We start from the raw sequence: 13,313 nt of genomic DNA, 5'->3' as shown, positions 1-13,313 counted from the left end.
GCTTTGGCTTTTGTTCCTGGAAGCGAAAGGATTGTACAAAGGGAAAATGTTTGTCTCTTCATTAGTTTTGGTTTCGTGTTGGAGCTGTAGAATATCTCATTAGGCAAAGATTAGGGAGAAGCTGGGATTTTCTCTAGGGACCTGTAAAGCAGCAACAGCAGAGCCCTGAGAGGCATGGTCTCCTCTACCTGCTGATCAGAAATGCGTCAGAGAGCTTGACCTGCTTGCTGACATGAATAATCAGCAATATTTATGTGCGTATATACAGTTTCTCCCCAATTATCTAAGTCATCTTATTTGGGCAGGACTGTTATATGCAACATTAATAGGGAAAACAGTGAGAAAAGCTGTTGAGTAGAATGCAGTAATAAATATATATAGCCAGCTGCCAAAGAGCTCAGTGAGTATGTGGATATGGGAACATTTCTGTGCCAGCGTCACCCGCTAGTTTAGAGGAACAACAGCCATGTCCATTCAGACTTGTATTTTTGGCAGGTAGGCTGTGTGGTGAGGGAAGCAAGAGAAGGTGCCTTTGCATTAATCCCAGGTGAAGGATGAGGGATACTGGTCAGCAGGCAGCCAGTTGCCTTTGGTGGGATGAGTTCTGCGGAAAGCCAGACTCGCTTGGATGGGACAGCTGCTCTAATGCCATGTGCCTCTGCCATCGCTGTGCGGGAACCTGGCTGGCACCCGCACCGTCCATGGCACTGTGTGCAGGTGACCTGAGATCCACACAAGTGAAAGGGCCAGGGAGGTTTTGTTTCATTTCCAGGATTAACAGGGCAATGACCCAAGGGGTCAGCCTCTCCTGGCAGGCCAGAGATCCCACATGAGCTTTGCAGCAGGGGGAGAGGAGCGGAGCGGCACAGAGGAGTGTGAGTGAAGTGGAGGAACATCAGGCAGCCATAGGCAGTCCTGTTGCTCCCAGAGGGATGGAGCTATTGGGCGCAGCAAGGTGGGGGTGGCAGCTAGCAAGGTGTCAGCCTGTGGTGTGGGCAGCAGCTGTAGCCCACCTGAGGTCCCCAGGGCTGTGCAGCGGGTGACCCACGCATTGGGGCACGCTGCTCCCGGGGGCACTGCCGTGCTGCCCTGCACTTCCACAGCCCCATGAGCTTCCAGACAGCCAGTTTCCCATCTTCTCCTTCCTTGCTGCTGGCTGCAGAGCAGTCTTGTGTTTGGTAAGGGATGCCTCAGCCCCGTTAAACTGCAGAGGCTGGTCTTCCTTCATTCCTGTCATCAGAGCAGCCACTGTTCTTTTGGTGTTTAGTATTTATCTATTTTGTATGTATCTACTTGGGGTTCTTCTTGGAGGAGGAGGACATGTTGGGGTGCTTGTCAGTGCTCATGGTTGGCTCTGTGTCATTGAGCATGTTAGAGACATTTTACACTGGAAGTGCACACACATCTCCCAAGGGCCTGCCTCTATCAGCTCGATTATTAACAAAAAAATCTTGTTAGCAAAAAAACATTTAGGAATAGATTTGTAGCAGATACCTTTATCTAAAAAGTGGATGCTCAACAGTACCAGGCTATTCCACCTTGCTTCTATAGACAGAAACTGATAGAAGCAGAATATCAGAGAATGTAGATTAAGAACTAATCAAAACTGATAGAACCAGGAACTGACAGAGGTTCACAGATTTTTCTTAAACTGGTGTTGAAACAGAATTTATCCTTGTTTTGACAACAGCATGTCATTTGAGAACAGCTGATTTACCTGCGCTGGTTTTTCCTATGCAAAAGCTAAGTTGCACGTGCATAGAGAGAGGGTTTTAGGTGACAGCGGATCAAACCCTCAGCATCGCACTGTTGTCACAGTTGCAAGTGTTTTAGGAAATGTGTGCCTTCTCCACAATTCAGCTGTCTTTTGCTGATAGGTTAAGATCCATCCCACTTTAATATTAGGGATTCGCTAAAACTACCTGTGTTGGTAGTGGAGGAGGTGGGAACTCCACCTTGGACAAGGGTGGCCCCAGGGATTAGCTGATTCTCGTGGGGGGACTGCCCGTTCACCCCAGGGACCACGCTCCTGCTGAAGGTGCTTGGTTCAAGTGCCCCAGTCTGGGCTGGACAATGGCCTCGTGGAAACATGGGGGCACACAAATCATTCTGCAAGACCTTAACGCATGGGTGTCTGGCACAGGGATTAGTTGAGCATGAAGGGAAGCTCTGCAAGGCTGTTCTAGAGGGGCTGGGGGCTATTTATAGAGGTTATTATTTGGAAAGGTTTCCTTTGTCCTTATTCTGATCTTCTGAGAGGGCAGAAAACCTCCTGCTCCTGGGAGCTGCAACAGTGCAGCAGGGAAAGGGTGGGAGTCTGGGCAGGAGTGCTGTGCTGTGCTGGTCCTGGGTGGGATGTGAGGAGCTGGATGCAGGGAGCTGAGCACATGTGCTGTAAACATGCATAGCAGTGATTTAAAGGCAGCGATGTTTGGGCCAATTTATCAGATTGATAGCTTGGGAGCCTGACTCTATTAGTGGCAAAGTGAAAAGAAAGCCCATTCATTTTTGTCTAACAACCTTGTTTTCTCCTTTTCAGAAAAATCTGACGGAGCTGAGGTCCTTTGGGTCACCGCCTTCAGCTGTCAGCAATGTCACCGCAGCTGTGATGGTACTGATGGCCCCGGGAGGGAAGATTCCCAAGGACAGGAGCTGGAAAGCAGCAAAAGCTGCCATGGCGAGGGTGGACGGCTTCCTGGACTCCCTGATCAAGTTCGACAAGGAGAACATCCATGAGAACTGCCTTAAAGCCCTTCAGCCCTATTTGCAAGATCCCAAGTTTAAACCTGAATTTGTGACCACCAAGTCCTACGCCGCAGCCGGCCTCTGCTCCTGGGTGGTGAACATCGTGCGCTTCCACGAGGTGTACTGCGAGGTGGAGCCGAAGCGGCAGGCTCTGAGCAAGGCCAACGCGGAGCTGGCGGCTGCCCAGGACAAGCTGGCCAGCATCAAGGCCAAAATCGCTGTAAGTGCTGGCCCTTTGGTGGGACCCATCACGCTAGCCCCTGCCTGGGGACAAATCCTCCACTTTCTCCAAAGCTCCTTCTCTGCACTCATGTATTTTTCAGGGTGGGGTGGGAATCCAAAGATCTGGTAGATTATAGTATTTTCTCTCCCTGTTATATTGCTGCTTTCTACATTTCATCTGTTCTTCTCCAGCCTTGCTTACACCTTAAGATGAAAGCCAATTACCAACTCTTATTATTCCTATCTGTTTTTTCAAATGCAGTTTGCTTCTACTCATGGTTCCTCAGAAAACTCGTTGTCTCAAACCAGTATGTTCCTGGTATGTTGCACAGGGGCAGGGAAGAGGAACGGGAGGCTGATTCAGAGTGCTGGTAGCATGGATCTGGGCTGGGCTGGCTCCCTGTGCTCAGGCTCTGGTGATGGGCATGTTTTGCAGGATGATGACTGCTTTAGTAGGAGCCTAATAATTTGTCACGGCACAGCTCCCTGTCAGCATGTCTTGTGCATTATCCTTATTTAGATTTTTGCTACTTAAAAAAAAAAGAAATTAAGAAAATTACTGAATAGAAGAAATTACTGTATAATTGAAATGCATTTGTACAGAGAGTAGCTTCTAGCTTTTCTCCTTTTCCTTCAGAAAATGATCTCTATGTTAAAGACACTGCTTTTCCCCCCACCTCCCTCCCTGGTCAACACTCACTAGTAGCAAAGTGGGGACACCAGCGCAGTGGTCCCCACCAGCCCGTTCCTCAGCATCCCAGAACTCGCTGTTCTCCAGCTCCCTCCTGCTGCAGGCAGCCACTGCTTGTGCTCCAGACTCTGCCTTTTCTTAAGGTGCTTTGGATCTGGGATCCCTCTCTGTGAGTGAAGGACCCTCTGTGGCTGTGCTTTTGTACTAACACCACGGTTTGTGCAAAATCACCGTTAATACCCGAGGTGTGTGGGCAGCCGGACTGGCCTGGACTGAGCACTGAGAGGGGCAGCACAGCCCCTCCAGCCGAGCTCCTCCACCTGCTCGTCTCTTCTAGCAGCACATCTTCGTGTCAGAAAATACATAACTCCCTTGATGCCTCCTAGGGATTATTATTCTTAAAGTGCTTACTACACTTTGTAACTAAAAATGTGAAAAATAAAGATCTCCAGAGCTCTCTGGTAGCCCCTTGCTGCTGCAGATGAAAGGAGGGCAGGGACAGCACCTGAAGCAGGGATGGATTTAGAGGTCTTTAGCCTCTAATTCTCCCATCTAAGATGTGAAATACAGTGCTGGGGAACCTTTATCGTCCCTTTATGCTGCTTGTTTCCAAAGCTTTTAATGTCTGAGCTTTTCTTTTGCCTTTCTTCTTCTTCTTTTTTTTTTTTTTTTTTTAAGAAGTGGGATTTTGTTAAAGAAAATGGCAATCTTTGGGGAGATTACTGGTACTCCACTGGCATGCACTTACAAAACTGATTGTTTTAGAAGAGTTTTCCCCTCTGCAGATGGATAATGATACATTGCTCAGCGTGGGGGTGGATGTGGAGGTATATCCTTGCTTATCAAGCTGGGATACCTTGGATAGCTTCAGTGATGTGATGCTGACTCATACTTGCTCACCACTGGGCGCTGAGCTATCATAAACCCATTTTATTAATAAATGAGACTATTCTGACTGTCAAAACTAAGTACCTTTCCCTGTGCTTTGTCTGCCTGGGAAATAAGGGTGCTATGAATCTGGGGAGGGTAGATGTAGAAGCAAGATGTACAATCACAGTTGCACACAGATATTTGTGTGTTACTGTAGAGTGTCTGGTGTGGTGCTGCAGGTGTGATCTGTGCTTCACAGATCAAAGATACTTGTTCATCAGAATCGTGCTTCTGTGGTGGGGTTTGATGAGTGTATGTATGCACGTACATTCATATACACTCAGGGATAGAAACTTTTTGTGTTTTTAATTCCAAGGCAGGTCAAGGAGAGACTTCTTTGTGTTTTACAGTATCCAGGAGAGCTGCAGATATCCCTAATATAATCCTTTTTCATTTTCAGGTTTGTTTCTAGTGTGTAGCTCAGTGTTAAAATGATTTACAAGCAGTTTAGCCTTAAGCGGTTTGCATTGGGTACAGATAAAATCAATTATTACTTCTCTTATCAGAAGTGAAATGCTCCAAGTGCCTGTGGGAGCTGTTGATTTGTTTTAGACCAGAGCGTGAAGAGCTCAGCCCAAGCAAAGGGCTCGCTCTTTTTTTTTTTTTTTTTTTTTTTTTTTTTCTCTCCAGATGGTTTGGCCTCTTTCTGCCCCTTGTCAGCCCAGAAGCACTTTGCATGTCAGATGGTCCCACCGAGTGCTGGTTGGGCTCCTCTGCAGGGGTGTCCCGTGGTGCACGCTGGGTTGGCTTCAGGAGCAAAACCCTTTCATTGACTTGTTTGTTACGTTCCCTTCTGGAAGCAGGGTGTGGGAGGTATGGCTTGGAGATGGTTCAAGCGTACCTCCAGCTGCTTGAGGAGCTCCTTGGGGATTTGAGCACAACTTGGTGAATCAGCAGAGCCTCAAGGACTGGACAGAGACCAAAGAGGCTGCAGCATCAAGAAATATAAAATTCTGTTTTCTTAGCTGCCCTCCTCATTGCTCAGCCGTAGAACTGGTACTTGGCCATGTGGACCCCCTTTCCCAGTTTAAATTCACACCAGGGCAGAGCCCCAAATAAATGTTGTGTGTTCTTTGCCTCTGTCCTGTGCTGAGGGTGTGAGTTACAAGCATATAAAATAGCGCAGCACTTTGCGCCTCCACGCTGGCTCCTGACGCTGCAACATGGTGTAGGGGCTGCGCCCTGGCTGGCAGCCTGGGCAGCATGAGTTGTGGTGGAGCTTGGCCAGCCCTGCCTGCAGCGTGAATCCTCCCTCAATAAGGGTTTTCCTTAAAAGTGTGCTGGTATTTTCTCTTTTTTTCATGTGCAGCGCCTCAACGAGAACCTGGGAAAGCTCACAGCCAAGTTTGAGAAGGCCACTTCAGACAAACTCAAATGTCAGCAAGAAGCTGAAGCTACAGCGTGTACCATCGCTCTTGCAAATCGACTGGTGAGTGTCAGCAGATGCAGCCTGGGTGGCATGAATGGGAGGTATCAGGTGCTGCTGAGATGTGAACCATGTGCATGCAGTACGTTACATCCTCTCATTATTTTTTTTTTTTTGAATACATTTCCTGCACTGCAGCAAGTTTCAGTAGTAAAAATGATTTTGCACTGGCTGTTTGCATACATTAGGATAGGCACTGCTTGTATTTAAAGAGACTGGCTCTACTGTCTTCACAGGTCTCATCTCCTTTCTGTTACTTAAATGTGTGATGATGGGCCAAAAGTATATGACTGAAAAATCATATTTGTAAAAACAAAGACAGGAATATGCTAGCAGCTTTGTAGGCTTTGAAATGACAAAAAGTTAATAGTGAAAAGCTCGAAAAAAGCAGAGTATGCCAGCGTTATCAGTCCTTCAGCAGGCAGAGCAATCTGTTGTCTCTTCAAAATGTGCAGCCTCCTAGTCCTCTGCGGGGGCAGTGCCCCCGTCACTGCTGCACCCCTAAGGGACAGAGGTGCTGGCCTCTTCGCTGGACCCCTGCTCGCATCCCATACTGCAGTTGCCCTCAACGCTTTGCAGTTTGGCCCCTGTGCTGGCTGTTAGCTGGAGCAAACTGCTGCTTCCCCCAGGCAGGGGAACGGTCCAGTGCCTGAGCTGTGCCCCAGCTGGCGCTGGCTCTAGCACCTGGTTCTGCCACCTCAGGCTCCCCCCACACGCAAAGGCAGCGCTGACAGTCGTCTTGGTGGGTAACCCCGTTTTTTTTATGCTTTTGAAACATCTGGCTCGCTGTGCCCGCAGGGAAGGCGCAGGTAGCGGTACGGGCTTCTCCGATACAGGCGCCGGCAGCGCACTCCCACCTGCTTCTGCCGAGCCCTTGGTGCAGAAGGTGCCTGTCCAGCTCCGGTTTGGGTGCGGGATGTGGGCACAGCTCAGCACGTGGCTCCTGCCTGAGACCTGGCACGACTCACTGGGACGCCCAGTCCCTTTCCTCCGGCCACACAGCCTGGCCTGGTAGCAGCACTGGAGGAAAGGCTGCCATGCTACCTGTCCTCCCAGGGGCAGCCGGGACGTGTTCAAACCATGCTCTTTCCCAAGAGATTATACCTGTGGCTCCAGGAGAGTGTCCTGCCCGGTCTGCAGCTATTCGGGGGTGGAGGCTGGTCTCAGTCTGTCTTGTTGAAGCTGCTTCTGCTGGTGGGGCTGTTGGCAGAATACAAAGGTATTTCTAGAAGTGGTGTTGGCTACAGATTTTTCTGCTTGTTTTACAGGCTCATGACTGTGTTGGGCTGTAGTTTGTATGTAAAGTATCTACCTGTACCTATCCCAGCGTAGTTAGAGGAGAGAGAGAGAGCCAGACGGTTATGCTTTTTGCTTGGGATATGGCAAGTTGTGCTCAGTTCTCCATTGTTCTCCATTCCCTACTCTCAAACCTTCTTAGGTGACTTTCAGCAAATTGCTTTAGCCTGGGTTTTTCAGGGCTGTTTAGATTTCACGTGCGTTTGCATGGGCACGTGAAGAAGGCTGTGTTTAGTGGGATATCGGAGTGCTCCCAAGAACTGCACAGTTCACCTGCTGCATGCTTAGGTAGTGGGAAACTCTGAAAAAAACCTTTCATTTTTCATATTTAATCTCTGCGTGCCTCCTTTGGCAAACAGGAGTGCAGCACGGCTGTAGCACAGGTGGCTGGTCTGCAGGCAAATGCAGTCGGGACCATGATATGCTCAGATATAAGGGTCGGAGACAAGCAGCAGATAAGTCCCTTCTTATACTGATTTAGATCTCCTATGCAACCACCAAAGGAGTTTTATGCTTTCATGTTCTTCAGGCTAAATCTCACTGAATACTTCCAAACCCTCTAATTAAGACAGGAAAATAGTGTTTTCATTTGAAAGAGCCGTTTATGTTTCTGGGGAGATTTTTGCAGGATGAGTATTTCCCTGTGTCTTTCCATGGCCTAACAAAATATTGTGTAACATGGGATGTGAAGGTAGGTTGTGGCTCTTGTAGGAGTCAGTAAAGACAAAATACAAGAAGAAAATATTTCATGAAAAAGAAACATAGAAATGATGGCTTCAATTCCTTTCATATAAATATGTGTGTGTAAGTGCATGCTTTACGCTGAATAGAGCTTAATTTTGCTTCGATTAGTACCATTGTAACAAACAGAACATGATTTCTTCAAGGTGTCTGCTTAGCAGGTGAATTCTTGGCTTAAAAGGTGACTTTTCATTCAGGTACAACTGATATTCTGATAAGGAAAAATTGCAGAATTTGGGAGGGTCTTGGCTCAGCTGCATTACCAAAACTGTTTTTGTAAAACAAAAGTAGCAAATACTTTAGTAAAATAGATTGTCCCTTGTGATATTTGTTCCTACCTGATTTTTTAAGATTACTAATTTCCTCTGAAAGAAAGTATTTTGATTCTGAAATCAAGACAAGACAGAGGAATCAAGTTTGAGAAAAACTTTCTTTGGTCACAGTTGCGGTTTTTGCACTGCTGCATGCGTTAGCCTGCGGTTCAATAGCACCGAGCTCGTGTCACGGGCGGTACGGTCTCAGCGAAGCAGTGGGAGTACGTTGGTTTTTAAGCATGTTCTTTACCTTGCTCGTTAACTGGGACTGCTCCTGGGCTCAGGGTCAGGACCTGCTTAAAAGCAGGACTTGTTCAGGTGCTTTGCTGGCGCTGGGCTGTCCCCTTCGCTGTCCGATACCTCGGGGTGGTTTTCGTTGTTTAGGCGCAGTCTCGGTGATTCACTTTGTGTAGCAGTTTAGCTGCGTTGGCTTCAAAGCCTCCCTGTTTCTTGCCTCTTGAAATGTTTTGGATGCACTAGTGACAGGTTTGGAAAGAAACTTTTCCTGTTCAGACTTTGGGACAACCACAGCAACAAACTTTGAAATCCTGAGACCGTTAAAATAGTGACGAAGGGGTTATGGGCAAGCTGCTTTTCCCACTCTGCTCTCACTTGGTGTGTGAACGAGGGGCACCGTGTGGGGCTCTGCTCAGCCACCAGTGGGTGACACTGGCCACTCCAGTTATTTCTGTCTCTTACATATGCTTGAGAATGTTTTGGTGACTGGCTTTCAAGCCTCTCGTTGAATCAAACTGAAAATGGTAAAAGGAAAAAAGGAGGATGTGTTATCGTGCAGCCTGGGTAGAGGGGGGTGGTTTGATTTTCTGGGCAGATAAAGGACTTTAAAGTAGAAAGCCTATACCTGAGTGAATACAGCTGTTATTTCTGTCAGCCTTTTGCTGAAGTAGATAAGCCATTTTCATTTAGACTGAATTTGGATGTCCGCTCAAGTACGGTGTATATTGCTGCTCCATGATTAGTCATGTCCTCCCATGCTCATGCAGGTGATGTCCAGGGCGGCTGGAAAGCAGTTTTGCTTTGTGTTTGAAAGCGTGGAGAGCTTCCCCAGGCTGTCTCTGTCTATGTGCATAGATGAGACAGGCTAAATGTTATTTCCTCCATAGTCTGTCTGCTAATGTTGTTGTCTTCTGCCCACCGGCTGCTGCTAGGACGCACTCTCCCCAGGCTGAAACACCTTTCCTTTCATCATTAGAGAAAAAGCAGGGCCAGGAGGAAGCAAATCTCTATTCCTGCATCTAGGACCACATAAAACTGAAGTACCATATGACTGGCACAGTCTCTGCAGTGGTGAGGAAGATGAGTGCTGGGCAATGCCCTGGATTCCTCTAGAAAAAAAGCAGCGTGTTTTTTATTGATCCCTAGCTGGTAAACATCATCTGCCGCACCGGGGCTGGGTAAATTTTTCAGCCTGATAGTCACAGGCGTTGATAAGAGATAAAAGGCTGAGAGCCTGGGGAAGCCAGTGTCAACCCTGGGCTTTTATAAAGCAAAGAAGGATAGAGTGGGACTGTTTGCATTCTGGTTTTTTCCTATGGCTTGCTGAGAGATGGATATACCCATGTACACACAAACACACAAAACATGCTTGAGAGAGATATTGCACTGAACAATGTATGCAGTCTAAAAAAAGGGTGCAACAGCAAACAAGGGGAGAAACCCAGATATCTGTCCCATTCAGTGTCTGCTGTGGCCACGTCTCCAAATGCAAAGATTTGGAAAAATATTTGAGTGTTGCTTGGAGCTCTCCTAATGCTGAACATAGGCTCTTCATCATCTTTCTGCTGCTTTCTCACTCCCAGCCCTCTTAACCCTGCCCAGTTTCTGTGCCAGAAAACCACTGGAAAAGGTGGAAAAACATAGCAGTCCCTTTAGTATTGCATGAGCCACCTGGAGAGTGCTTCCTGCAGGGACCCTGTGTGGCTGTTGTCTGGGGACTGGAGTGGGGGGGCTGTCCCCTTTGCTTCCCAGCCAGAGGCTTGGAGCGGTGGCGGGTTTGCTGGAAGGGTTTCACCTCTTGCTGCCACGCTGAGGGCTCCAACTTCCTACTAGCGTGGAACTTTCTGCAGTGCAGCCAGAAACGTGTTGCACAGACAGCTGCCGGCTCCTGGGGTCAGTTAAGCCTCAGGACCTGAGGCAGCGTAAGCCACTGATGGGCAAAGGAGTCCGCGCTAAATCCAGAAACTCTCTCTTATATCATGTGGGAGGGGAGCACAGGCTGTTTGCTCAAACTCCCGCCTGGAACTGAAGTCCCTGAACGGACACCCCTTAGTCTCCTCTTTGGAGCTTTAATGGGGGAGAGCGTGGCTCTTGCCAGCCTAGTTATGAGGAGAGAAAAATAACTCTGGCTTCTCATGCTGCTGATGCCGCAGCATGTGCCGATGCTCCGTTACCAGGGGTCTCTGTTTGCTGTGGGTCATATGGAAAACACTGGAAATCATTAGGATCAGGGATGATTTAAAAGTCTGGGCAAGGCCAAGGTTACTTCTACTGGTGGAAATTATTAGAGTTCAATGCAACTTGTAGGGAGAGGGGAGAGAAGCACTCTGTCCCTGTGCAGTCGGCGCGCTCTGCCTGCGGCTGGGGTATGAGCTACAGCATTTGTATTGTGGTTTAGCAGACAATCCGTTCGCTTAGAGGAGTTCCTATTTAGAGGTGAAATCTTATCATACCTTCCATAAGACGGAGAGAAATGCTGGAGGAGCAAGGACGCTGCATCCCAGGCCATGTTGGTTACATCTCCTGCCCACCCCGTGGCCTGGGAACAATGTGACTGAGACTCCGTTGGGTTCCTTGAAGTTCCCACCAGGCATCAGAGCTGAGGGAGCAGCGAGCACAGGCAGCTGCAAACACAGACAGAAGCAAGTCATGTCAGTGCCAGCTCCACTAGCTGTTTTTAAAGGCCTGGTTAGAAAGCACACAGCTTGCTAGTACTGCTGTCAAAATTGGATCACTTTTACAGTGTATGCAAGGAACTACTTGCATCCTAACTGACTCCTGTGCAATGCACACCATCTCCTGTGTCATCTCTGGCTTTGATCTAGGAATAGATCTTGACAGCCCTTACTGATGTGCGATTTATTTGACATCCAAGGTCTGTCATCTGTGTGGCTGTGGGTAGAAATAAGTTCCCAGACTTTGAAATTAACACATTTGAGGTTGTATGATGAATACACCTAACTGAGCACAGATAGCATTGCTTGGATGGAAAAAATGAACCGAGGGGATGAAGGGAAGCCAAAGTTTTACAGTGCCTTTGGATGACTTAAGAAAGATGCTCCAGGATACAAGGGACAGGGACAAGGGAATATCTAGGGATTTGTGCACCAGAAAAAGGAGGCTGGCTGATGGGTGGTATTTGGGAGTGGATATGTGCTAATGTGGCAGATGAAATTTAGTGATGACAAATGCAAAATAATGCATACAGGGAAAACTAACTGTAATCATGCGTTTACATGGATAGGTCCTAATTGCACTATTACCATGCACAGAAGAGCTCTTGGAGTTGTTACAGAGAGTTTTCAGAAACAGCAGCGTGGTACTTGACTGGAGGAAGAAAGGCAAATTGGATATTAGTAATTGTTAGGAAAAAATCAGGAAACAGAAGTTAAACAGTCATTGTATCAGATCTGTTGGTGCCTACGTCTCACGTGCTGAACACAGTCAGGTTACTCCATCTCAGAATGCTGTAGGTGACCTAGAAATGCTACAACAAAGTATTTAACGGCTTCCATATGTGAAGAGAGGCAATAGATTAGAACTCTTCATTTTGGAAGAGAGACCGTGTAGGAGGGGTGGGTGTGACAGAAGCCTATAAAATCATGAATGGTATGCAGAAGGTGAATAGGGAATGATTGTTCACCATCCTTCATTATCAAAGCGGTAAAGGTAATCAAATGAGATGGCTTTTAGTTTGCTACTTGCTAAATAAAAAGAATTCCAATGACTTCTGTGATCTGAGGTGGGACCTGGGATTTCTTTAAGGTACTAAAACTGGCGGTAACGTGTGACCCAAGCAAAGGAGAAATAAAGACCTCTAAGATCTAAATGGATAAAAAAAAAATAACCTCAATAAATTAATTAGGAGTATGTAGACATTCTACAAGTATTAGAAAAATCAAAGCAATAAAGATGACTTGGTCTTAGAGGCTACGAGAGCAGTGAGAATTGACCCCAAGGAGGCTGGAGGGAAGATTTCAAGGTACTTCATCTGTAAAGACTACGAAGGAAAGGTGGAGGAACTGGACATCTGTGCACTGTTACTGGAGTTGAGATTAAGGATCATTTATGATTACGATCCTTACAAGTAACTGGTAACTTAAAAGCAGTGTTTTGCTTTTTTTTTCAACAAGTAGGATTGCATAAGAACAGATATGGGGGCTGGGATGTGGGTCTGTCCAGCTTCTGCTGCACTCCAGCAAATGCCCAGAACAGTGGAGGAACAGGGCAGGTATTCCACATGCTGTGCCTGATCCTTGATATTTCCCAGCTGTCAGATGGCTCTGCTTGAATGTATGTGGGTATACATAAGGCAGACCTATAAGACTGAGAACATAAAAATGGGAATTCCCACAGATAAAGAGGAGCATGACTGTAATTGAAATAACTGGATGGTCTGGATAGGGGAACCACAGGAACAGGATGAAATTCAGTAATGCAAGAAGCAGGCACTATGGATTTATAGCAGATTGTCTCTAAAGCAGGAGCACATCACCAGCAACCGGTGAGGATTGTTTGAATCTATATATTCAGGCTTTGTCCTACGTGTTGTGTGGCCTTAAGAAAGGCAGATGTGGTCCCAGTCATACCAAAAGCAGACTTTCTAGTGAGGCGAAGGGAAAATCAGCACAGGCAGAGATCAGCAAAAGGCACTGGGGAGACCTCTGCAGCTTTGTCAGTAGGGTGGTGGTTGATGTTCATGAAGGAGTCA

At 47.3% G+C, this 13,313-nt stretch overlaps 1 protein-coding gene across 2 annotated transcripts in view; it reads left to right on the top strand.

Annotated features, from left to right (window-relative positions):
- The window catches only part of DNAH9 (dynein axonemal heavy chain 9), a 209,062-nt gene that overhangs the window by 97,202 nt on the left and 98,547 nt on the right, over positions 1-13,313 (top strand). For both annotated transcript variants that reach the window (XR_013929074.1, XM_080393177.1), the window contains 2 exons: positions 2,540-2,965; positions 5,898-6,017. Coding sequence is in view for 1 of the 2 variants with exons in the window: in XM_080393177.1 (XP_080249303.1) it covers positions 2,540-2,965; positions 5,898-6,017 (546 nt within the window). In the remaining variant the exon portion in view is untranslated. The remainder of the gene's footprint in view (positions 1-2,539; positions 2,966-5,897; positions 6,018-13,313) is intronic.

The sequence above is a fragment of the Falco punctatus genome, assembly GCF_963210335.1.
Source record: "Falco punctatus genome assembly, chromosome: 1".
NCBI classification, from domain to species: domain Eukaryota; kingdom Metazoa; phylum Chordata; class Aves; order Falconiformes; family Falconidae; genus Falco; species Falco punctatus.
This window is presented reverse-complemented; position numbering and strand designations above follow the sequence as displayed.